We start from the raw sequence: 27,701 nt of genomic DNA on the forward strand, positions 1-27,701 counted from the left end.
GTGGGAAAATGGGCTAAAGTGCTCTCTTAGATAAGAATGTCCTTCCTCCTAATACTACCTGCCTCTGTCAAGCTATATCAAGTAACAAATCATGGTTCAAGGCTGTGACATAAACTAAAGGCTATTGGCCATTAAAAAAACAAAAGAGATGAGCCCTTTGATATATCCTGCCCCATCTTCCTGTTTCAGTTGGAAATACGTCAACACAGGACAGTGAACTCAGTCGTCAAGCAATTTCATGGGGTCTCTGAAGCTTTAAAAGATTCCACTGTAATTTCAGTGATAATTTATGGCACATCATTGATTTCTTTGTCTCTGTCTCTCAGGAGGGGGATTTGGGGGGCGGGTACCCTCTGAGTGGCACATCGGGGGTGAAGCTAGAGGCCATGATGGAGCAGCTTCAACGGCAACAGCAGGCACGTTTGGACATGGAGCGGAAGGAGCGGATGTTGCGTGAAGCTCACATTATGTATGCGCAACAGGTTGCGGCGCAACAGGCCATTCTGGCCGCCGCCCGAGCTTCTGGAGCTGGCTTCATGGGCAAGAGCTTCAGCACAGGGGCCGTGCCACCCCTGGGGGTCGGGCAGCTGTCTCGAGTGTCTAATCAGAGCAGTGTGGACTCAGAACGCGAGGATGAGGAGGAACGGGGCCGAGATTCAGGTGAGGAAGATGATGACGATGAAGATGAGATGATGGAGGGAGATGAAGGCAGTGAGGAAGATGACGGGGCACCCAGCGGGCTGGAGTTTCTCAGGAAGCAGACGCTGGCACTGCAGCAGGGAGCAGCCCAGATCCCTGCACGTCCGTTTGGGAATTTTGGGGACTCGCCAACTCCCGCAGGCACCCAGAGAGCTCTGTCACTTCCTGTCAGGGTGAAACAGGAGACAGAAGACGATCTCTCACCCCTTGCACGGCCATCGGCGTCTTCTCCTAACGGCCAAGCAGACTGGAGCTATGACGAGCATTTTAAACAGGTAAGAAAACCTGTCCAGAACATGTCCAGGTTATATTTAATCTCAAAGTAATAAAAAAGAAACAAGAAATTACTTTTTACTTGACAATTATACAGATTTTTGGACAATTAAGAGTTTTTTGCATCGTGACATTGTTTTCTTGACATATGACTTGGATTTGTTTGTTTGGCGGAGAGGTGTGTTTGTATTTGAAAGTGTGTTTATGCTTTTGAGCAACAGGTTAAACATTTAGGGAGCTCAGTCGGGATTGGATTTCAGTGCACTGTCGCTTTAAAGGTTTAGTTTGGATGGGGTTCTCCCTATCGCCCTCTTAGCACCTTTCTGCATGTTTCTCTGTGTGTTTATGTAACGTGTTAGTAGCGGTGCAGTAACTGCGCCTCTGGAGAAACATCTGTGCTCTGGAGGTGTTGCTGGCACACTGCCGGACACTTAGCAGCACTTATTTGTTCAGTCTCACTGCTGCCAAATGCTGAGTCGAGTTTGGCTCATGTCCAGACTGCATATAGAGACATTTGGCCCCATTTTGTCAGTCAGTGCATGGGAGTCGCAGCAGGAGTGTTTGTATGTGTGTGCAGTGGGTGGTGTTCACGGCGGGACGTGAGGGGGAAGTTGTACAGTAACTGTGGCTGTCTTCGGGTGATCTGAGTCATTTAAAGTCAATGTGAAATATTGTTAGTTGCCCATTTTACTTCTGCAATGCAGTGTATTTCAGAGTGAAACTGGATATTGAATAAGAAGAAAAAAGTACGGTGGGTTTGATTTCATCAGGAATTCATTGTATGGTGTAGAGTTGAAAAAGAAGAGGGTTTGGTGACATCAGCCAGAAAGAAAAGATGTTTCAGAAGCGGAGTAAGTTATTATTTTGATGAAATATTGTGTAGAAGACACACAATAAGACCAGAAGCCTATTAGGAAAGTAAACCGGGTTCATTTTAATTTCTTGTTGATTTTAAATGAAGCTAAATCTATTAATGCTGTGCTATATGTGTGCTGCTGTTGCCAGTGGACCATCAAGAGATCTGTCCACATGAAGAGCGTATGATGTGATTTAAAGAGGGTGTGGAAGATTTCTATTTATAGAGGAAAGACTGCCACATTAATTTTGCCTTTCCTAATTTAGAACAGAAATGTGGAAAAAGACAATCCTAAAAGTGAATACAGAGGCTTGCGGATATGTCTGTCTGTAGTCGTAATTAAATGGTAAATGGTCTGCATTTATATAGCGCCTTTTTAACCTTAACATTATTCAAAGTGCTGTGACTCATTCACCCATTCACACACACACATTCATACACCAATGGTGGCAGACCTGCTATGTAAGGTGCTAGCCTGCCATTGGGAGCAACTTTGAGTTCAGTGTCTTGCCAAAGGACACTTCGGCATGTGGAGTCGTGTGGGCTAGGATTCAAACGACCAACCCTGCGATTAGTGGCCGACCCGCTCTACCAACTGAGCCACAGCCGCCCACAATTAAGGTGTGATGTTTTTTTTCAATAAGTGACATACACAGGAAGCTTTTTTTTAAAAGCTGAAATCGAACCCATTCTGTCAAGTTGCTGACAAGCGACATTTCCCCTCAGACATTTTTGCATCAGTTCAAGTGTGTTTACCTTTTCCTGCTGCTTGAGAGCAGCCTTGGAGACAAGGGTGCCACGGAAACCATAATGAGAGTGATTCAGATGTTTTGTTTTCCCTCTAAAATACATTTTTTACTCCACTGATGGAATAAAAATCCAATTTTGGGTGAGGGTGAATGGAGTAAAATATGCATTCCTGTTGACAGTATTACATAATTTACAACTAAAAATACAACCCAGTTACAACCGTGTCTAACACTTCCAGTCCAGTCTGGGCAAAATTTGTCTAATGTAAATTGTGCAGTCAACATTTATGATGAAAACTTTCCACTTTCCATTAAAGGAATAATTCACCCAAAAAGGAAAATTCTCATCATTAACTCACCCTCATGCCATCCTAAATGTGTATGACTTTCTTTCTTCAAATATTTTTAGCTCTAATATCTTGGCTCTGAAGGTCCATACAATGCAAGTGAATGGTGGCCAGAACTTTGAAGGTACAAAATGCATATAAAGGCAGCATAGAATTAATCCATAGGACACCAGTGGTTAAATCCATATTTACAGAAGCGATATGATAGGTGTGAGTGAGAAACAGATCAATATTTATGTCCTTTTTTTACTATAAATCTCATTTTATCTTTAACATTCTTCTTCTTTTGTTTTTGGCTATTCACATTCTTCATGCATATTGCCACCTACTGGGCAAGGAGAAGAATTTATAGTAAAAAATTACTTAAATATTGATTTATTTCTTACTTGCACCTGAAGGCATGGATTTAACCACTGGAGTTATATGGATGAATTTGTATGTGCCTTTATATACTTTTTGGAACTTAAAAGTTCATTTTATGGACCTACAGAGCTGAAATATTCTATAAATACATATTTTTGTTACGCAAAAGTAAGTCATGTACATCTAGGATGGCATGAGGGTGAGTAAATGATGTAAGAATGTTCATTTTTGGGTGAACTATACCTTTAATTGACACATAAACAACTTGAAAAGTTGGGTCTCTCAAGTACCCACTGGTAACTATGACACTGTGGTGCGTTCATGTGCGCTCAGCTAATAATTATGATCATTCCAACATGACTTGATCGCAATATGAAACAGCAGAGAGTATCAAACAGATTCTGATCGAGCCTCTGTGGAAAACTAATATTTGATTATGACATCATTTATGAAACCCTAATCAGGCTTTCAGTGTTGCAATGTAAAGCAGAGGCACAGAATTTCTGAGCATGTTACTTTTAGAGAAAAAGGGAAATACAGATGGTGAGACAGGGGGATGGGCACATCATTGTGCTGTTAGACAGCTCTGTCTCTCTTTGTATCCTGTCTTTTGTGCATTCTGTCATTATGTGCGGACAGCAGTATAATAACACCTCATCACGGAAGCAGTTTCAGGTTGAGCGGTTGATGTTGATGGGGAGGGGGTTTCCGAGACAGCAGGAGGATACACACTCTTTTTAATGGTATTTCATGTGGTGCAAGTGGGAAACTCCCTTAATGACAGCTAGAGATTTTTTCCTGAAATGATCTGACAGGATATTGTTGTGTTGAGACGATGCCTGGTTGATTGATCAGAAAACGTGATTAAATCACAGGCTGGTCTATGGATCATCATGTTGCAATCTTCTGGTTGGCTGGTTGCCAATGTTGAGGTTTTATGATCAGTAAATTAATTGCATGAGTATAAATTATAGAACGTATTGTCAGAGACAATTTAGCCATAGACGGCGCACTTGTATTAAAATCAATATGAGAAATTGGACTGGTGGTTTTAGAAAAGGATGTCCCAACATACAGGTATAAGATCCATTCACCTTTTAGATACAGACGTCACCTGTCAGTCAACAAGAGACTGCACATACACATTAGCTGGACCAGCCTCACAAATATAATTTTTTTGTGTGTGTTCTGAGCTAAAGAAGCACAATTTATGGATGTTGTCAGATTTTACTACTGATTTTTTCATCATAATCTTGACCATCTTTTCAGTTGATTTCAGTTTTTCCGAATGATAGCCTCAGTCACCATTCACATTCATAAATTTTTTTTATCCATAAAATGAAAGTGAATGGAGGTAGTCATTCTAAAATCTCTGTTTGCACACCACATAAGAAAGTTTAACATGTTTGAACAACATACGGGTGAGTAAATGATGAGTTTTCATTTTTGGATGAACTGTCCCTTTAAGGATTCATCACGCCAAGAGAGACACAACAAAGCTTGCAAATTACCAATGAAAATCGGCAGCGAATTTACACGTCAAAACTACTCGCACTGAGCATGATGCAAATTTTCGTCTGGTTTTGCAAGAGTTCACATACCTGAAAGTGAAAGTGAAACGCTCTTGTATTGTGCATTAATGGAATCCACGTAAGAGTCCATAGTTCTCCTCAAGTTAGTAAATAAACCAAATTCTGTCAAATTAAACAAAAAATCAATAAAAGATTCAATTCAACAAGTGTGCCGGTAAGTGTAAGACGTTAATGAATAATGTGTGTGTGTGTGTGTGTGTGTGTGTGTGTGTGTGTGTGTGTGTGTGTGTGTGTGTGTGAGATAGTGTGGGTCTGTGGTGGTTTTGTCATTGATGTATGAGTGCTGACCTTAACCCCCTCCCCTCCTCTGCAGAGTAAATAATTGTTAAACAAGAGGATGGACAAAGGTGTTGTGTGCTGTGTGCAACAGGGAAGGTCCAGCAATCTATGAGGGCTTTTCTCTCACCAGGCATGGACTGCAGTGGGATGTATACATTAGGTCAGCTGACCCTGATAATCCTCCGGTCTGTCCCTGGGGTCCAGAGGGGCTGGTCGCTTTGCTTATGCTGTTTGAGTTCCCTGCCCCCTTCTAATCCGACAGTGAATAATAGGGTTTTAATAATGCCTGCTGAATGCATGTGCTACAGTGAAGTGTTGTCTGGTGGTTGTAGAGTTAATACATTCTCTCTCTCTTTTTTCTTTTGTATGTCCAGTTACTAAAATCAGATTTCACTGTCATTTTAATGTATTGTGGTCAGTATTTGACCTTCTCTGCTAGTGAAAGACCGATATCAGCTGGTCCAATTTTTGTAATTATAGGGATGCTTCAGGTTCATTAAACTCAACCGACAGCATTTGTGGCATTATGGTGTTAGGGCATTAACCAGATTAGAGTGGTTATTAGAGTAATGCATATTTTACAACAAAGTTGTAATATTGAACATAACTTTACACACAGTTAGTAAGAGGTGTTATCTCACAAAAATCATGTTAACATGTAAAATGTTCACGTCTTCTGGCTGTGTTACTTGTACCTTGACATTTATAGAATAATTTTCAATGCAAGTGCCTAAAGGCCTGGGTATACTTTGTTTATGCTCATTCCTCATCGGATAGGATCACGCCCGGCAAACGGCATTGCCTTTGTGGGTATACTTTTCTGACCGCGAACGAATAGGAACACGTTTGACGCATGTGCACTACAACTGCTTTGTGTACTCTTTTAGTACAGTCAATGGCCAGCACATGCATAGACGATATCCACTGACAAGTACCATGTGTGAGTCAAGAAAATCTAGGCGGTGCTCGGTCAAGCCGCGTGGCTGTGCTAATGATGCAATTTGCATCACACATATTGTGCACGGAGCGATCAGCAATGCGGAAGTCAAAGTATACTTTGGCCTTTACCGTAACCTCAATTTTTGCTCTTTTAAAAAATGTATAAAATAATTGTTTTGTATCAATCAACGTTATGCCACAAATGCTGTCGATTGAGCTAAGGGATAGTTCACCCAAACATAAAAATTTAGTCACCATCATGCCATCCCAGATGTGTATGAGTTTCATTCTTCTGCAGAACAAAAAACAAAAATTTTTCAAAGATATTTCAGCTCTGTAGGTCCATAAAATGCAAGTAAATTGGGTCCAACACTTTCAAGCACCAAAAATTACATTTAGGCAATATAAAAGTAATCCATAAGACTCCAGTGGTTTAATCCATGTCTTCAGATGCTATCAAATAGATTTGGGGTGAGAATTGTCCAAAATGTTACAAATTTTTATTGTACATTAAACCTGCATGATTAATCGTTAAAAAATTGCAATCTCGATTCAGACATCCACGTGAAACCTGTTTTTGTTTTTCTCCTCGGTCTGGTGACCTAGCTTGAGTGACTTCGATATTGTTTTTGTAAAGTTTGTTTTAAATTCAAATCAACTAGGCTAATTTTTTTCACTAGGCCATTTCTTTTCTCTCTTGCAAATTCTGAGTTAAAAGCTCATGTATTATTTATGCAGTTTTCCTGTCCATCAGGCAAGGGACTAGTGACTCATGACTCTTTCAGCTTGGAATGTATTTCAAAACATCTTTAGAATTAGTCAAGACATCATTGTTCACACTTTATTTCACTAAATGAACACCAGGAAAATCATTTTTAATGTTTTTTTATTTATATGCTCCAAAATAACAATGTACTTGATACTAATACTAATACACAGCCATATTTATCTATATATATTTTTACTAAAGAATTTTCATGGAAGATGCCAGGTGGAGTTTGAATGAAATGGAAAGTTTCAAGAACTGATTAAAGAAACTAATCGATCTCCCTGACTCTGTTTTTGCTACTGATGTTTCAGTCAAAACCTCAACTGGCACACTCCTGACATGATTTTTAGGAAACATTATAAAAGCCAAGTAAAATTTACATTAAAGTCGTTGCTTATTTACATTGTTTAAAATTTTTCTGTTTAAAATAATATCAAATATATCATAAATATTAGGGTGGGGTGTCAATACAGATTTTAAGCTTTCCATTCCTATTGTCTGTTTTTCCTTGCTTATGAAAGAAAATGTATCTCAGCTAATGCTGTAAGAAATATAGGAATCTTCTAACTTGTAAAAATGTTAATGGTAAAAATTAACAAAAGAGCCCAAATTATGCAATTTAATTGCTATTTACTACAGATGTAATAAACACAACAAAAACTGATTTAAAGTAAACGTAAAAGAGCGATCTCGTTCAGATGAAAATCATGATTAATCAAAAGCCCTAATAAATCACCCAGCTCTACTTGCACATCATAAATCTGTTTGAAATTATGTTTCAAACTGTGAGGATCTTTTGACAAATGTTGTAGATTTGCTGCTACAGGCGTGTTGTATTTAGCTCCTCAGTTATATTTGAATGCTTTATTTTCATAACCAAGCCTCTCCCAGTAAATGTGGCATAACCAGACAGCCCTTGGAATGGCCGAATTCCGTGTTTACCCAGTTTAATTGCATGCTACGTTGACTACACTGAGGGATTGTGGGTTGATTTTCTGTGGGCCCGATATTTTCACCTTGAAATGTAAACGTCCATCAGTTGTGTCTTTTTATACAGGCCTAATTTACTGCTGCAGAAATAAGCATACTCATCCAAAGACTAAATAAGTTGCTTTTAAGTTTGTATGACGCTGTTTTTCATTACCATTTGTATATCACGGTAGATATATCCACGCATGAAGTGGGTATGACATGACATGACATGAAAGCAACAAGAATCATGGTGTAATGTGAAAATATAGAGCAGGATGTGTCCAAAATTAGCCAAGACAACGAATAACTTGCTATTAAGAGGTGTTTGTTAGGAACAACACAAAGAATAGTTTAGTTGTTTACTCTTATGTTGGAACTGCATTAAAGGATCAATACAAGATCAAATTAATTGATAGCATATGTGGCATTATAGTGATTACTACATAGAACAACTGTACAAATTATGGTATAAACAAATTTACAGCTCAAATAATACCACATCTTATCCTCAGCCTGGTCATCTAATGGTTAGATGGAGACCTAGAGAGGCTCTCAAGCCACAGTGTCTCGCACCCACTGTGAAATTAGGTGGAAAATCAGTGATCTGGGGATGCTTCAGCAAGGCTAGAATCGGGCAGATTCATCTTTGTGAATGACGCATGAATCAAGCCACGTACAAGGTTATCCTGGAAGAAAACATGCTACCTTCTGCTCTGACAATATTCCCCAACTCTGAGGATGGGTTTTTTCAGCAGGACAATGCTCCATGCCACGCAGCCTGGTCAATCAATGTGTGGATGGATGTCCACCGGATCAAGACCCTGTCAAGGCCAGCCCAATCTCCAGACCTCAACCCCATTGAAAACCTCTGGAATGTGATCAAGAGGAAGATGGATCAAACAAAGCCGAGTTTTGCACCAGGAGTGGCATAAAGTCACGCAATGTGAAACTTTTAGAGAGCATGCCAAGACGCATGAAGACTGTGATTGAATATCAGGGTTATTCCACCAAATATTGGTTTCTGAGCTTTTTCTAAGTTAAAACATTAGTATTGTGTTTAAAAATGTATATGAACTTATTTTCTTTACATTATTTGAGGTCTGAAAACACTGCATCTTTTTAGTTATTTTGACCAGTTGTCATTTTCTGCAAATAAATGCTTTAAATTACAATATTTTTATTTATTTGGGGGAAATGTTGTCAGTACTTTATAGAATAAAACAAAAATGTTAAGTGGATAGTAAATCCAGAAACTGATAATTTTGCAGTGGTCTTTTAATTTTTTTATTTTGTGTGTATATATATATATATATATATATATATATATATATATATATATATATATATATATATATATATATATATATATAATCTGGGATTATCTAAGTGTTTGTGTGTTTAGAGTGTGCCTGTAGAATCCTGCCCCTCACAGTCAAGTGTTGTAGATTCCTCAGGGCCAGAAATAGATCTATTGAATGTGGGGGATGGTGACAGGGTAAATTGGGGTGGGTGGGGTGTAAGTGTTGCCCCACCCAAATGAAACATTCCAAATGTAATTACAGAGTTAAATCCTCAAACTTGACAGATTTCCAATCGGACCGTTGCTGTTTCGATAATACCGCTGTTTCATCCTTGCTCCTCCTGGTTTATGTGACCCCCTTGCCAATAAATGTGAGGACGTTAAGAGGAAGGCGCTATTCAGACACTGTTAAGACTTTTATTGGTGGTGCTTCACAATCACACAAGAACTTCAGCGTGTAATTCATTACTTGCACTGTTTCTGTCATCAACATGAATGATACCTCATGTTATGATTTATGATTTTCACCCAGCAGGCAAAAAAAAAAAATCCCATAGACTTTCATTGCAGGAGGGACACGAGCCATATCTAGAGACCAGAATATCATAATGACTTGGAAATGGGCTCTTTTGACTTATAAGAAACCACCCACAATACCCTAGCAACCACCTAGCAATCACTGAGAACAGACTAGCAACTACATAGCTATGCACTGACATGGATGAGGTTTTACAGGTTTTTGTGCATTTAATTGCCTGTTTTTCTCTCGGTAAAGTGTAATGAAACACAAAGAAATGTACAGACATATTTTGTATTGGTTTGCTCTGATGGGTTTGCTCTGATGTGCATAAACCTGCCTGTGATCTCTGCTTGACCTCTCATAGACATTTGCTTTGCCCAAAGGAAAATTCATTCAAAACAGGTCTGGCCTTGAACCGGCGCTAGACATTTTCACTACAAGAATGATGGAGGAGTCTCATGGCGCCATGCGAGGGTCTATCGTATGAACGACGAACTCTGCGGACTTTGCTAGTTTTTTATTCTTTTTATGTTATAAACTGGTGAGATATGATACACCCTGATACATAACTGCTCTAAGAAGTCAACATGTCAAAGAATTCAAAATCCTCGGGCTCTGGAGGTATTAAAAGACACTTACGTGCTCAAGCTGATACCTCAGACAGGCCCGCAGACAAGGGACTCGGGTTGGATGGTGCCGCTGGAGAAATCTTCTTGAGAGTATGTCCTTAATGCTAGCAAAAGTTATAGCGGACATGGAGGATCTTGCTGTAATACGTTGATCGATTACAGCGATGGAGGCAAAATTCTCTGAATTGGTTACAAGAATCGGAGACGATGAGAAACGGATTGATTATCTGGAGTCATCTGAGAGGGAATTTGGTGCTAATCTGCTAGCGACCAAAGTAGATTTGCAGTGCGTTATTTGAATGTTATTACTTATTTAATAAATTAAGGGCTGTCAGGCTGGATGCAAACTCAAGATTCAGGAACATAGTTTTTTTTTTTTCTGACTAAATGTAGACTATTAAGGACCCAATACTGTGTGGGCTGGGGCCTACCTGTAAATTATTTATCATTGTGGTGTAAATGTTGTCCTTCATGTATTATGTATGTACTATAACCAAAATTGTTATAGTAATCAATTACCCCCTCTCAAAAAAATGACATTATGGCCTTATTAAAAAAAATGTTTGGTGTAGGAACCCAGAGATATCATTATTTTCTGCGCAGAGCCACAGCTGCGTCTCGCAGAAGAGACGAACACGGCCAATGCGAAAGCCCAACCTGACTGTGCTGCAAACGCTCCTCTCATGCCCCGCTTACAGAGGATGTGTGAACTCTGTGTTAGACTGGGAATAATCAAGACTATGCAACTGCATCTGGGTCAGGTCGACATTCATATTTGTAACACACGGATTAAAAAAAAAGAATAAAATGAATCTTCAGAAAGTTACACATTTGTGAGATGCCACTGTGAACAGTTTGTTCACCGTTTATGGTGGATGAACGTTTAGACCCCTATTTATATTTGGAGTAAAATTACAAAAGCATCCAAATAAAAAATGTAAAACCATTCTTAGGCTGTTTTTAAGCATGCAGTCAAGTTAGATTGATTTAAAAATAGCACGATTGTCTGACTTGACTGTTCACTTATTGCAAAAAAAAATCTTATATGTATCCCATTTATTTCCAAAAATGTTAAATGTCAGATTCATTGTTGTTTATGCTGTTTACACTGTCATCCAAACAGATGTGCAGGAAACCATAAGCTTTAGGCCAATTTCAGCAGTGAACCGTAAACATAGCCTTAGGGTTTGTTCCCACTGCACAGAAATGTAATTTGTTTTTCAAATGTGATCTTCAGGACTGAACGTTTGCACTGTCATTTTGCAAGTGATGAAATCGGATCCGTTTGTTGAGACAGTGTAGTCAATATCCGCTATATCCACATCGGTTGCTACAGTAATGACTTAAGCATCAAAGCTATAACAAATATAAGAGATGTGATTGTGGAAAGAGGGGACAGAGGACTGGACATTTTGCCTATATGCTCATGTATCTCATGACATCTTGCTATGGTGTTCAATACATAGTGAATGCCACGTGTGAGTGTAAATGATAGGGCTGGGTAAAAATATGCATTTTTCATTTAATCGCTCATTTGCACGATAACAATTTTTTTAATTGCGAGATTGATCTTTTACTTCAAACGTGTTTTGGTTGTGTTGATTTTTACATTTGTTGAATAAATAGCACTTGAACTGCAGAGTTTGGATCCTGTTGTTTATTTATTTTTTTATTCATATTTTCATGTACCAATGTACTGAGTTAGAAGGTTCCCTGTATAATTTACAGAAAAAGCTGAGAACAGAAATCATATCGAAATTGTATTGAGATCTTTTTAATCAGAATTAAATAAACTCGGGAAACCTATGTGTATTGATACCCAGCCCTAGTAAATGATTGAATTCAGACATGGCTGTAGATACTAATGTGCTTGCTTTGTGTATAAAAGTAGTAATAATAATATGATTTTAATCATTAATGGATGCGGTTTAGATTTAAAAATTGGATTTCATGCTGTTCAGACAAAAGAATAATTAAGTTGGACATGCAACATGTTGTATTTCCGCTGCCTGTCTGAACAAAGCTAGCTTTTTGCAGATGAAGTGAGTTGAATTAGTTTTGAGTCACAATGAGCACATTGATATGCACATTCTTGCACTGTTTAATAGAACTTAACAAGCCGACAACATGTAAGGTCATCTAAATGCCAGGAAAGGTAATAAACTACACTGAAAATAATAACTAGTTAGATTTCATTTTTATTTCACAAGATTTTGCACACAGTTTTTCTTAGTTTTTTTTAATTATTCAATTTTATAAGATCATTTTACGTACAAATATGATATATATATAATATTGAATTTAAATGAACTTATTATTAAATCATTTTGAACTTCTCTTACACAGACACGTTTAATCATGTACCAAATGACATACAGAAGCGTACGTCCAACTGGGACGTTTAATTCATGCTTTTTAATCAATGAGACAACATCACCTTGCATTATTAGTGATATAAATAAGATACAGAGCACTCTGTAGGATACACAAACACAAAACACGATGTTGCTGGTGACAATCAACAGAATTTCTTCCATTCATCAGAAATGGGTAATTTTAAGTAGAAAATGAAGTTACGTCTGCATAAAACAAGAAGTTACCAAATGTTACAAAATAAATGAACAATAAAAACAGTGAAACCGTGTAAGCTCATTCATTGTTCAAGCCCAGTGGATGCCGAGAACACCAGCTTAGTTGAGTAAAATTCACTCAAATAAATATGACAAGGGTTTATATTTTAGGATTGATACATGATGACACTTTTTAAATATAACTATTAATCATAAATAATATTTACTTATAAGCCAGAGCATAAAATGTTTCAGGTTTGAATGTCAAATGTTCATGTGCATGCTTAAAATTAAATCTTGTTCAATGTAGATAGTACTTAATCGTTTCTACTATATTTACTTGACCACAAAAATATTGTTTTTAAGTGTGTTCAAGCTAAAAATGATCACCACACAGATTTTTGCCTGTAAACCCAATTTCGTGTTGTGTGTAAACACCTCTACCAGCATTCTTACCGGCTTCTCCGATGTGTTCAAGGGTAGTGTCAAAAGCAGAGAATAATCTGATTATGTCAAATCTTATTTAAATGCGTTTTTGTTGCTTTGTCAGATTCATTTATTTGAATAATAAGTGTATGTTTGTAGTTGTTGGCATGGTGCTTTTAAACATAGTGTCTGCCTGATCTTTCCTGGGTTCTATTATATTATTTTGTTAATCTGGTCAGTATGTCATCTGCAGCCTCTTTCTCGTCTCCTCATATGTCTTTTTGGGAGCAGTGGGTGAAGTCTGGCAGTGTTTAATAGTCAGCATGTGAGTTAACTCGACTATCGGAATCCTGCGACTTCCCTGTGGTGAGCGAGGAGTGAACGGGCCACAGTGATTGCTGTTCTGTCTCGTGTTTGCTGGGCGCTGGTCCAGATCAGCAGCTGATTGACCTATCACAGACCTGCAGTGAGCTGGCATGCAGCCACAGACTGCACAGAGAGAGAGGGGGGGGGGTGTGCGCAAGGGTTTTATTTCATGCTTCTGCTGTAGTTGCAAACTACTCATGATGTAAGCGCTACCGTGCTGCAGGGCCTTTAACTGTGTGCCAAGAGTAAATTCCTTGCCAAAACAACCTTCTCAATCTCAGCCTGATTCATTCAGAGAGAGAGACCGAAGAGTTGATGTTATGTTAGTGAAGTTTCTAAAACTAGTTTTAGGCCTAAATTAAAATGATTTTAAGCATGATTTAACCTTTCTTTCCATTGAAACTGAGGAGTCTTTATTAACAAAGTTTAATTATTTTTATTAATGAACTTATAAATAATGCCTTCAATAAATTCCCTGCCTTTCAGTGAAATTTCATCAAAGTAGGGTGTCATTTACTCCAATCTCATGCCTAATCTAACCAGAGCTGACCTGACCTGTTCTGATGGTATCTCTAAACATACAAGTAATATAGCTATTTTTGCTTTTCCATCTGGAATATTAAAGTTGGAATGAACATTCATTTGTTAATGGTTTTCAAAGCTTACAGCATGACGTTTATAATTCCAGATATAAACACCAATTAGGGCTGTCACGATTGTGAAATTTAGCTGATGATTAATTGTAAAAAAAATAATTGCGATTATGCCGATTAATTGTCTGTTTTAGGGCTTTCACGGTTAATTGTCACATAAATTGTTATAATTCTTACGGTGTATTTGTGTTTCATACACGTCTTTTTAACATATTTAACCTCAAATAATAAAATAGCAATATATGATTTCCTTTTATGGCTTAAAAACTACATGAATTACAAGAAAAATATTGTTTTAAATATCAAAATATTTTTGGTCAATTTTACATTTACACTGTTGATTTTGGAACTCATTCAAAATATTTTAATTTAAAAACGTATATATATAAAATATAGAGTTAATTATATTTAAATTATATAATATTGTTTTATATTATATTATGCAATAGTAAAATCTTTCTATCATAATTTCATCTCATCCACACATTATTTTAATGCTTTTTGATTAAACTCAGGAGCTCTTTGGGATTTCCTTTCATCATTTTATCACCCCATAGAAATAAAGTGTGTGTGTCACTCTGTGTTATTTACACTGCGGGTATGAAAACGTAATGACCAGGAACATTTGCCATTACACTTTCGATTAAAGTGAAACTCAAAAGTGTTTTTTTTATGCAAGCACTGACAATGACTTCAGATCGATCGCATTCTTGCACTAAAAAAGGCTAGACACAGTGCAACAAATACAGTTTAACAGAGAGCAGGTGTCTCAATGTGCTTTTTAAATTTATTTTTATCTAAAAAAAAAACGTGCTCCTGCACGAGACGCTAAATAAACAAAAACAAAGTGAAACAATGATGTTCGTATAGATAGCGTTTACATATAAAAACTAATGGATGGTTGTAAATGCGTTCGGTGTGAACAGACCCTTACATTTGGTGGATGTACTTGGCCGTTGCGTCTTGCGCTCTTAATAAGCGTTGCTCAGATTAAGCAATGAGTTTTTTTAAACACTTTATCAGAAAAGCAGTTCAAAGTCTGTTTCAATATCCTCGCGTTCATTTCCAGTCTGTTGTGTTCTGTAGGTTTGAGCAGCCCCTGTCCTCTGCTCATAGTCTGAGCCGCTTCACTACCGAGTTCAGCCGAATACCACTGCTATCTGGGAATATTGCTACCATACATGCACTGTAATGAATAAAAAGCAATATGTTATTTCGCTGTTATTATGAAAGTTGAGCCGGGGGTAGTATACTGTGGCATCAGTAAGTGTAACCCCATGTTAACTATCTATTCTTTTTTTGTCTGGAGACCTGCATTTGAACGTTGGAGATTTGAACAACAATTTAACAGGCAAATCAGAGTGATGCATAAGTGACACACACACAAGCAGTGTCTCCTGTTGAGGGTATACCTCACAAGACCTTTAAAGTCCTATCATGCGATTTGACTTATTCTGCATATGTTTGCTCAAGGTTTGTCATAACAGATGTCATATAATCCAATGCTCAATAGAGTTAAACCAAATGAATGCACTAGACAGTTTTAGATTAGGATGCCTTCCAGACAATAAACACTTTCATTTTGGGTGCAGCGGTAATTCAAGAGAACTATGAATTATATGCCATCAACAACTCTAGATGTCTGGCTGGGTAAATCTTTAATTAAAGGGAACCGAAATGTAATTATTAACTTTATTTGTGCAAAAAGGGTGAAACTAAGCCATAGAACTCTTTGGAACAAAAGAGTTGCTCAAATCTTCTTACAATACAAATGGACCAACAATCTCAATTGAATTATTTTTTGAAAATATTTATCTAGTAATCACAAAAGATGGGATAAGTCATTGAAATTCATCTGTGTTTAGTTCCCGCCTTCAAAATGTTTCTATAGATTCTTCACTTCAGAAAAATGTGTTTTGTTTTGAATTAATTAAATTGAAATATTTCTGATGCTGTTGGTCTCTGAAATCACCAGTCACCTCACAAGAAATAACCAAAGGGGATTTTGGTCACCACAGACAGCTGGCCGCAAATACTAGTTATGCAAATTTGGGGCTTGTCCTGTTTTGCTATATGGAAATGAATATACCTTAATTTGGTTGATAAATGTTTGTTACCAAGGAACCTGTATTTCGTAATCTTTTGAAAACACCTATAATAAATTAATAATGACCTTTGATTTGAAATTCTCAGTATTTTGCTTATTTCACTTGTGTTTTAAGTAGGTCTGGAAAATTTAACATTAGTTTCGTCAGTAGTTGAGTGTTTAAGGTGTAAAAAAAAACAAATTAAAAAAAAAAATTTATGCAGTATCCGTTTGTTTTGTTTTACTTTATGAAACTTAACTAATGTTTTTCCCCACTTCATGTGGCTAAAATTGGTGCACATAAATTTCCAGGAAGTACACCCTTAGCACATCCTTGCACAGAAACTGATTGTGTGGAGCAGTGCATGTTTATTCATTATGTTTATACGCATGTCCCAGGCGTTATAAACACGGGAGCGGATTTACTGTTCAGAGAATGGAGGCTTTACCCGCAAGTGGTTAGCCAGGTGTGGGAGAGATACGGGACCATCTGAACCACTGGGTGTCAAAAACCATGTGAGAGAGACCCAGCGTGTGCGCAATCGAATCTGAACGACAGCGAGAGAAGATAATAGTTTTGAGATTTTAAACTTTAGCAAATTAAACGTATGCATTCAATTTGTTATAATGCGTTGGGAATGTACACTTAAGTTTATCTTTCCATTAAAGCTTATTATTAATTGAATCTGCCCATTTGATCCTAATATTATAAAAACCGCCTGGATATTTGGCCCAAATTTAATTACAGCATGTTCACTGTTAGGGTGCTTTCACATTAGCACATTTGGTGCGCACCCGAGTTCAAATGACGTCAAAGTTCGGTTCGTTTGGGTGATTCGAATGCTGTTTTCCGAACTCGGGTGCACAACTGCAAACCGCACCCGAGTCCATTTGAAATGGTGGTCTGGGGTACGGTTCATGTGAACTCCGTTGCGGTTCGCTTCTAATATGAACACAGTCGTACCAAATCGTGGAAGTGACCCTTATTGATGACGTATAATTTGCGTCTTTGCAGGCTCACAATTATTATGGTTTAATGAATTTCTCATTCCTGCTTGAGAGCAGCTCATATTCTTCACCCTTGCAACACATCCGCTGACTCGCGGCAGACAAACACTAATATTCTTCACTTCACTGCACATTCAGTGCATCCGTGGCAGACTGTCATTTTGTGCATGTAAAGTTTTGGTGGTAAATCCAAAGAGATTAATACTCCAATAATACAGCGAAGCTGATGTCTTCTTGAGTTGTTGCCTAGTTAAAGTAGTAAACAGCTGCCAGTATTATTCATATTGATGACGTAATCTGACCGTGGTTCGGACCCAAAAAATATGATGTGAACAGAGACCAATCCTTAAACAATCCATCTTACCTCTCTGACATATTGTGTGTACATAATCCCTCTAGGTCCCTTAGGTCCTCTGGTCAGAGACGGCTGACTGTTCCTAGGTCTAGATTAAAAAAGCATGGGGCGAACATGCTTTTGCCGTAGCTGCCCTGAAGTTCTGGAAATGTCTAGCTGTGTATAGCAGAACTACTCCAGCATTATCTGACTTTAAATCAAAGCTCAAACCCCATTTCTTCTCTTTGGCAATTAAAGGTACATTCTGGGTTCCTTAAGCTCATTCCCGTTAAGGCCAATCGACAGCATTTGTGGCACAATATTGAATACCACAAAGATAATTTCATTTTGTACCTCCTTTTCTTTAAATAAAGAAGGAATCTGGGTTGCAGTGAGGCACTTACAATTGAAGTTAATGGGGTCAATCCGTAAATGTTCAAATACTCACTGTTTCAAAAGTATAGCCACAAGACATTAACAATATGACTAACATTTTCTGTGTAAATTTATATCCAATTTTATTTACACAACTTTACAGCTCAAATAATACACAATTTATGGCAGAAGAATGAATCTAAATGCTTATATAAAATTATAAGCTTCACATTTCTGCCTTTTTTAAACCCTTCAAAAATTTTCCCATTCACTTCCATTGTGTCTCACTGTAACCTCTATTTTTTCTTTTTATATATGTGTGTGTGTGTGTGTGTGTGTGTGTGTGTGTGTGTGCGTGTATCTATCACTTTGTGGGGATACTTATGTCCCCATAAGGATAGTAAAACCCGAAATTTTTGACCTTGTGGGGATATTTTGTCGGTCCCCATGAGGAAAACAGCTTATAAATCATACTAAATTATGTTTTTTGAAAATGTAAAAATGCAGAAAGTTTTCTGTGAGGGTTAGGTTTAGGGGTAGGGTTAGGTATAGGGGATAGAATATAAAGTTTGTACAGTATAAAAACCATTATGTCTATGGAAAGTCCCCATAAAACATGGAAACACTACGTGTGTGTGTGTGTGTGTGTGTGTGTGTGTGTGTGTGTGCGTGTGTGCGTGTGTGCGTGTGTGTGTGTGTGTGTGTGTGTGTGTGTAAAATCAATTCCCAGTCCTAATTTTAAATAGAACATTAAAAAGCAAATTCAGGAGAACACATGGAAACGTGTCTTTCTCCCAAGAGGGCCGTCATTGAGATTTGTAATGATACCCTATGCTGATATTGATAAAAGGTCTTGAGGGAATATGAGTTGTCATGAGTACTGCTCCTCAGTGACTCTTTGTGGTTTTATGATTATGGTTGCTGTTAGCTGTCACATTTGTCCCAGTTCCACTGTCAAAACCTGCTTCACCACTGACAGTGGAAAAACAGCCGCTGGCTACGACTTAACATCCTCATAAATATTGTTTTTTTTTTTTGGCCCTCACGAAATTTAATGCACACAAATTAGTGATGCATTTCAGCTGCTTTGAATTCATAGTAGATTGTAGGAAATGCTTGAAATAAGTTTAGAATGTAAGTGTGAGCAATCCAGTAAGTAATGTTTTATTTTTCATATGCCATCATTTATCAGCAAAAGGTGATGCAGCTACATCATAGCTGTATAATTTCCCAATGTTTTGCAAATATATAAACTAGTTTTTTTAAATGTAAAAACTTAATGTTTAATGAATTATATAAAATTCTGCCACTATAAACAAAATGTATGTTTGTTTGTTTTTTTGGTTTCTTAATCTGGCCAGTGAATATATATATATATGTGTGTATGCATATACACTCACTGAGCACTTTATTTGGAACACTATGGTTCTAATAAAGTGAGCGATGTGGTATTCTTCTGTTGTTGCCCATCCACCTTAAGGTTTGACAAGACCTGAGATGCTATTCTGCTCACTACAATTGTACAGAATTGTTATGAGTAACCGTAGCCTTTCTGTCAGCTTGAACCAGTCTGGCCGTTCTCTGTTGACCTGTCTCATCAACAAGTAATTTCCGTCTGCAGAACTGCTGCTTTCTGGATGTTTTTGGAGAAAACTGTAGATTTTGTGCATGAAAATCCCAGGAGATCAGCAGTTACAGAACTACTCAAACCAGCCCATCGGGCACCAACAATCATGCCATGGTCAAAATCACTGAGATCACATTTTTCCCCCACATTTTTCCCCCATTCTGATGTTTGATGTGAACATTAACTGAAGCTCCTGACCCTGAATCTGAATGATTTTCTGCACTGCATTGTTTCCACATGATTGGCTGATTAGATATTCGCATGGATGATTGTTGGTGCCAGACGGGCTGGTTTGAGTATTTCTGTAACTGCTGATCTCTTGGAATTTTCACACACACAGGTGCCAAAAACAAAAAACATTCAGGCAAGGGCAGTTCTGTGGATGGAAATGCCTTATGATGAGAGAGGTCAACAGAGAATGACCAGACTGGTGTGAACTGACAAAGTCTATGGTAACTCAGATAACCACTCTGTACAATTTTGGTGAGAAGAATGCTATTCTGAGATGCTGGTTGGCGCTGCTTAGGTGGCACAATGGGGACCTACACAATATTAGGCAGGTGGTTTTAATGTTGTGGCTGATCTGTGTGTGTGTATATATATATATATATATATATATATATATATATATATATATATATATATATATATATATATATATATATATATATACATATACATACAACACACAGATGCACAAACATCATAATGTTACTAGGCCTATATTGTGTATATTTTCATTTGACTGGAATGCTGCATTGACCAATCAGCACCCTGGACTGCAACTGTCCTTTTTTTAACTCTGCTTATAAATCTCCATATGAACGTCTTGAATGGGAGAGAAAGGAATGTTTACAAAATACAGATGTTACAGTGTTTCAGCTCGGTGAACAGCTGTTCCAGGGTGATGTGAGGGTCTGTTTAGACATTCAACTACTCAATTTTTTTTTCTATACTTCAGCTTTGTATAAATGAACCTCAAATAGTCCCTTTGTGCTGACAATTTGAAAAAAAATATATAATAATTGTATGGTTTTTAAAAATTTAGAAATTCTGACACTAATTATAGTAATTATTATGTATGTAACTTTGTATAAAAATTACAGAAGACTATGTATGTCCTGATTAAGGTGTATGTGTGTGTGTGTGTGTGTTTGCAGGGGGTGGGCAGTAAACCCTGTGAGTGGGGGAGGGTTTTTGGAATGTTCCATGTTGGTGAAAGTGATCTGGTTTGAACAAATGCTTCTGGGTTGATTGGTTGAGTTCTGTTTATTTGGACCAATAACGGGTGTTTGTTTTGGCTCCTGAAATCGCACTGTTGATTTACTCCTCACTCTCAGTGCCCTCGTTCACGGATTTTAAACCTCGTTCACGGATTTTTTCAAATTACACCCTTTCAGTGGGATTAGCTGAATTAAAATAGGCTTTGAGTGTCTCTGTCTCTCTCTCTCTCTTTTTGTCCATGAGATCTTTTACATCAGTTATCGGATAAACACCCTGATCCTCTCCGCCCGTTTCCCGCACTCTCAGCAGCACTACTGATGATTCCGGCACATAAAGACCCACTTATTTAATCTGGATTAAAGATCTTCATCTCCTCAAATGGCTGCTATCCGTGTCTTGCTGAGAGAGCAGAACAGCCTGATTGGCACCAGGTTGACTACAACACTTCAGCCCATTCAGCTTTATTACCCCAGCATGAGGGGTTTCCAGAGCCACATACCCTATGTTTGGGGTGTTTTATTCACAGTGTTCTCATATATTTACACACTTCTTTAATACACATCAGGCAGATTCAGAAACCCTGACTGCTATGCAACTTGTGGAAGTCTGAGTGCTCAGGTATCAGTCTACCAGGAAACAGAATTATGTTTAAAAGGTGCTAGGTTGATATTATAAGCTCTTAAGGATATGTGTGTGGTGTTATCAGCTCATGTTTAAAGTAGTGATGGTAAATGTGTTTCAGTTTAGTTTGTGTGAATTTTCCCGTCACTGTCTGTCTGCTATTGGACAGGTAGTAGTTTTCTAAAACATTATTAGCTGACCTACCGTGGAACGCATACACACACACACACACACACACACACACACACACACACACACACACACACACACACACACACACACACACACACACACGTTGTGTTTCCATGTTTTATGGGGACATTCCATAGACATAATGGTTTGTATACTGCACAAACTTTATACCCTACCCCTAAACCTAACCCTCACAGAATACTTTCTGCATATTTACATTTTCAAAAAATATAATTTATTATGATTTATAAGCAGTTTTCCTCACGGGGACCGACAAAATGTCCCCACAACATCAAACATTTTGGGTTTTACTATCTTTATGGGGACATTTGGTCCCCACAAAGTGATAAATACACACACACACACACACACACACACACACACACACACACACACACACACACACAAACACTTGCTTTCAGCCCTCAAAGCTGTGCAAAATAAGTAAAATAAATAAAACAATACTGCACTTAAATAAAGTAAGATTATAAAGTAGCAATCTGTAATGTAACAAACAAATTACGAAAGCAAAATTAATTTAACAAATAATTACAAAGATATAATGAATAAAAGAGACTCCTCCTCTCTCTCTCTCTCTGCCTGTGCTCCAGTAAATTGGCCAGAGATCAGAGTTATTTTTGACTCTTATTAAGCTATGAGCAATCCTCAAATGCGCCCCGCTAACATGATTACCCCCCACACACACACACACACACACTCCACCGCCTGCCACAGCGTGTGATGTAAACCTGCTAATGCCTTAAAACAGAGTCGAGAAACAATAGAGCCATCAAAGATAATTTAAAGATCAAGTTACGCTTTAGGAGAATCAAGAAGAAATTATTGAGGGGAGATTTTAGTCTTCGTTTGTGATCCGATATCACAAATACACACTTATAAAACGGACAGTTGTGGTCTTTGATGCTGATTGTTTAGTACAGTGGTGTAGTCATGCTAAAATACCTGATACAGTAACAGTTATGACGTTAAACACCAAGTAGCCTTGGGATAAATGCCGTTTTCAAGTATCGATAATCTGAACATTTTCCCGATGATTATCAATATATAACATCTTTTTTTTTTTCAGATATAAATGGGGCTGCTCATTACACAATAGTTTATATCTTTTCAATCATATTTCTCAACACAATTTTGGTTGAGTGTGAGCAGTTAATTAAAGTGGTTTACTCACAATAGTTTCAAATTTGAAACTATTATTTTCTATGAAGGTACGTTCACAGCTGGGATAGGCTCCAGCCCCCCGCGACCCTGTACACAGGATAAGCGGTTGACGATGGATGGATGGATGGATGGTACGTTCACACACACCTCGGACTCGCTGTCTCTGGAGGATGTTAAAAATTATGCAATTCGCAAAGTTTTCCAAAAAATTCAACCCAAATCATTATTAAAGGACAAATATTATATACTCTAGTCATTATTGGAGAATAGATTGTTTATAAGTATCTTTCATAGAGACTACACAATGCATTTTCATTTCCAAATATGTATTTTTGTGGTTTGACAGCTGAAATGAAAGACCAAGGCTACATACAGAGAAATTGCATTGTAAACATCTGCATTTTAATCATTCAGTTTACAGTTACACCAGTTTCATACACTAACCTGCAAACTCATCAACCTCACCTTGTGGTCTTCCAAAGCTATTATGTCAAACTGGAAGTGTACAAGGGCCTTAAAATGAAACCCATACCCGGGACCGCATCGCCCAGCCCGAACAATTTCCAAACCCGAAATTGCTAACTTATTTGTATTGTACTTATCGTATTTTTCTTCTAGCAAGTACTGTTGCAATAGGCTGTGTTTTATGTAAGCATATAGGCAACATTCGTAATAGTGCTGAAACAGCAAACACACAGTTTTAACAAGGCACGGCAGCCCCTAAATACAGTAGAGCAGAAGGGAAAAAAGCATTGCCGTACAGTTTATTTGCTGAAACTTCACTTGGTGCAGAACAATCTGGAATAAAATGAAACTGTTTAAAATATGCCGGTGCTGTGTGAGACGCTGAAGAAAAGCAAGTGGTGCAACAGTCAAAGACATTCATCCAGCATGTGTTTAAACAATGGGAAAATACAACAGTGCAAAAACATGTTCGACTTGAACAGCCCCTAACTCGTCCTTTCGGGTGTGTCTGTGAGTGAGAGCGCGTTCGTGAAACAAGTTCGGAAAGCCTGATTATTTTTTAATTAATTACAAACCTGACCTGAACCGGAAGTCCTACTTGAAACACTGACCTGAACCCAGCCCGAAACCCGTCACGGGTCTGGTTACAGACCCCTACATCAGACTACATTAAATGGAATGCAACTGGCCATTAATTGAAATCACGTTATTAAATTAGGCTACTAATTTACTGTAAATGTGGGCTGATGTTACTGTATCGATGCCTCAAAAATGAATCGATAAAATAATGTGCCGATCAATAATTGGTATATCTATATTTTATGACATCCCTAACACCTAGGGTTGCATCAGCTGTGCTTAAGGTTTCACTTCATTTGAAGCATAAAGTTTGAATTAAGGCTCAAAGAAAATTGCACAGTTTAGATCGGTTTCATGCTGAAGAGCCACTAAGATGTACGTATGAAGATTATGTAATGTTCTCCCTTGTTAATGTAAAGGAGTGTAAGTGTCAACATCAATATTACTATCTAAAGGACTGATGTTTGTCGCCAAAGCATGAGCTTATTGATGTCATTAAATCAGTTTGCATTTTTATTCCAACCGTTACTCCAGGTTGGAGGCTTCCGCAAACATTTAGGTTACGTTACGTTTCACCTAAGTTTAATGGTGCAATGCTTAAATATTTAGAAGTGCATAAATTGTAGCTAAGTGCCCATTTATGCCACAACTAGGCTAAGTTGTAATTTATGCACTGGTTGAGCATCCGGCTCCGGTTCACCAGCTGTACTGTATACAGTATATCACTGTGCAGCATCCATAGAAACAAGCTATTAACCTTAGTTTAATCAAATTAAATCATATTAATTATAATTTGTGTCATTAAAATATTAAGATGAAGTAATTGTTTTATAAAAGCAATAAATCATTTGAGGCTGTGTTATATTGTGAACAAAGTCAATGCTGAACTATTCCAATACATCAATAACAGTTTAACATTCTTCAACTGACCAAAACAGCTTGACAAGTACCAACATGTCTGTCTTTCACAGTAACACTGCACATGAGCAATGTGACTTGACAAAACTAGAACGGCCCTGTTAAAATCAACAAATCTATCAATACTGCAAGTGTGCAACTTAATGTAGACCTCTTTGTTGATTTATAAGATTGTTGCGCCACAGCACGTGCTAGCAGTCTAAACATTTACAAGGTACATTTGCATCTATTAAAAGTTAGATTTCATTTGGACTAAAACAATATTTTGTTTTTTTAAATGTCATGTAAATACTTTGTCCGTCTAAAATCGTACCAGTCCGTTTGTCGTACTAACAGACCAAGATAATGCAGTTATAGCTCGGCTTCATCCAGCAAGTACAAGCTGCTGTGTGAATATTTTTTGTATGTTAAATTACTTACTTGCATAAGTTTAGTGTGAATGAACAATTATAAGGAATCCAATGGTAGATTGAATTGCTGAAGTCTGTGACTCTGTGGCAATTTCAAAGTATTGCTCAATTTTTTTAATTGGGCCCAATATGTCCAACTTGGACAGGGGTGAGAAACACTCATTATTTTTCCATTTCCGACACTGTTAGTGGCACAGAATTTACATTCTCAGTCTGCAACTTTACCGGACTTATCAGACAGGAAGATAGGCCAGTAGCGCAGTTTAGAGCTATGTGCTGTTGTATAGGGGCTGTATAAAGTTCATTCTCCCATGATCCTTTACTCTGAGTGATGACAGACACACCTTGACCTCTCTCGTCAGCATTGTGTGTTCTATATATGTGCTGCATTTACACAGGAGCCAGTGAACCCACAGTCACTGTCTGCCCTTAGGGACCCCTTAGAGTAATTTAAAATTAATCTTGTAATTCCTGACATTGTAGGTTTGTGGTTCAGGTATTTTTCCGGCTCCATTTGAAGTGTTTTTACCCTGTGGAGTTTGGAAGGACCTTTAGTTAAATGTCCAAAGCAACACTCTTAATGTGTTTGCGAAGATATTTGAACAAGTGTTTCAAAAACACATCTTTGAAGTAGTGTTACATAAACATAATCCAGGAAAGCACACAAACGCAGATGCAAAAGCTTGGCCAATGCATTGCGAGTGCTTGACGCATTTAGTTTATACTGAAAGCTTAAAACGCATTCCTGCATAACTGTGGCGGTAACAAACCTCAGTACTCAAGGTGGCGACAGAGTTACCGTTAAATGTCTGTGTCATTAAACCAAATGCGTTATTATTCCGGTAGCTATTTAAAAACACGTCACCAGTTTAAATAACTTGAGCTAACGTTTTGTAAAGCAACAATATGTTAAATCAAGAAATGCCTGTGTTCAAACAATTACGTAGTTTGTTTCAGGTTTTATACATCAGTACTGAAATATAACAGATATGTTTGGCATTATTTTATAGTGCTTTCTCAATGCGCCTGAACTTGAAGGGTGAAGTCCATGACCTTGGTTGTCTGTTGCAAGAATGTGTTTGTGTTGGAGGGGGGGTGGGGGGCAAAGGTCATGAGGGGATGAAGACACAACTTTTATGAACTTTTCCTGTGAGCTGACACCTGTGTTTGTGTTTGTTTGTGTGTGTGTGTGTGTGTGTGTGTGTGTGTGTGTGTGTGTGTGTGTGTGTGTGTGTGTGTGTGTGTGTGTGTGTGTGTGTGTGTGTGTTTTCAGAATGGCTGTGCATCCTGGCTGGATGATATGGATAATGCCCGTGGGAGGAGTGAAGCCTCCAGAGATTTCGCCAAGGTGAGTTTAGCACCACACTTAAAGATGCAAATGTTGCCACAGTGTCTTTTTTTAAACTGAGTAAACTGTACATTTGATCAAACATTGAGTGTTAGTTATTAAATGTTGACTCATTAAATTAATACAGATTTATGCTTAGTGTTAGTTTCAATAAAAACAAAAATCCTTCATGTACTCACCTGACAAAAAAAAGCTCTATTGAAAAAAGCTCTATTGAAGCATTTTAAAAGTAGCCCACATGACTCTTGCGCTATATTTCAAGTCATCTGAAGTCATGCAATTGCTTTGTGTGACAAATGTATGTCAATATTAATTTGACTTAAAATCTTGACATTTGCTCGAGTGTTCATGTGAGTAGCTCGTTCACACATGTATATTTTTAAAAAGATTTTTCCATATTTTACAAAGTGTATTATGTAAATTATGTCAAATATCACAGCATTCCCTTTCTCTCTGACTCTATCTCTCGCATAGTTATACGAGTTGGATAATGACCCGAACAGGAAGGAGTTTCTTGATGATCTTTTCACCTTCATGCAGAAAAGAGGTCAGAGAATTTTATACAATAATTATTTGCTGATTAATTGCTATAGATGCATTCAAATGCGTTCACCATCTGAAAGTCTTGGGAATATTTTTGCATGTCATGGTTCAGTGAATATTTTTATCCTCAAGACAGATAAACCTCCTGATACTATTGATATTATGTTACCTAATTGAGAGTAAGAGAAGAAAATGTAAAGATAAGGTTCTTTCTTTTGTATTTGCAGTATCGAGAATCAAGAAGTGATATTTTGGTAGCGTGACAACCCTAATACCCACTCACGCATGGGCTTAATGTGTTATCTGTCTGTGTGTATTCTTTAGCATGTGTTCACATGTACACTACCATTCAAATGTTTGGGGTTACTTGCCTGAAATGTTTCTCATGATCTTAAAAACCTTTTGATGTGAAGGCGTATGCTTAAATGTTTAAAATTTGTTTTGTAGACAAAATTATAATTGTGCCAACATATTAATTAATTTAATT

The 27,701-nt window shown here is 37.6% G+C and overlaps 1 protein-coding gene across 1 annotated transcript in view; it reads left to right on the forward strand.

Moving 5' to 3' along the window:
* The window catches only part of LOC127661290 (AT-rich interactive domain-containing protein 3B-like), a 60,508-nt gene that overhangs the window by 4,631 nt on the left and 28,176 nt on the right, over positions 1–27,701 (forward strand). Inside the window, exons 3-5 of the mRNA XM_052151922.1 lie at positions 327–974; positions 26,597–26,671; positions 27,146–27,218. Coding sequence (XP_052007882.1) covers positions 327–974; positions 26,597–26,671; positions 27,146–27,218 — 796 coding nt within the window. The remainder of the gene's footprint in view (positions 1–326; positions 975–26,596; positions 26,672–27,145; positions 27,219–27,701) is intronic.

This window comes from Xyrauchen texanus, chromosome 21, assembly GCF_025860055.1.
Source record: "Xyrauchen texanus isolate HMW12.3.18 chromosome 21, RBS_HiC_50CHRs, whole genome shotgun sequence".
NCBI classification, from domain to species: domain Eukaryota; kingdom Metazoa; phylum Chordata; class Actinopteri; order Cypriniformes; family Catostomidae; genus Xyrauchen; species Xyrauchen texanus.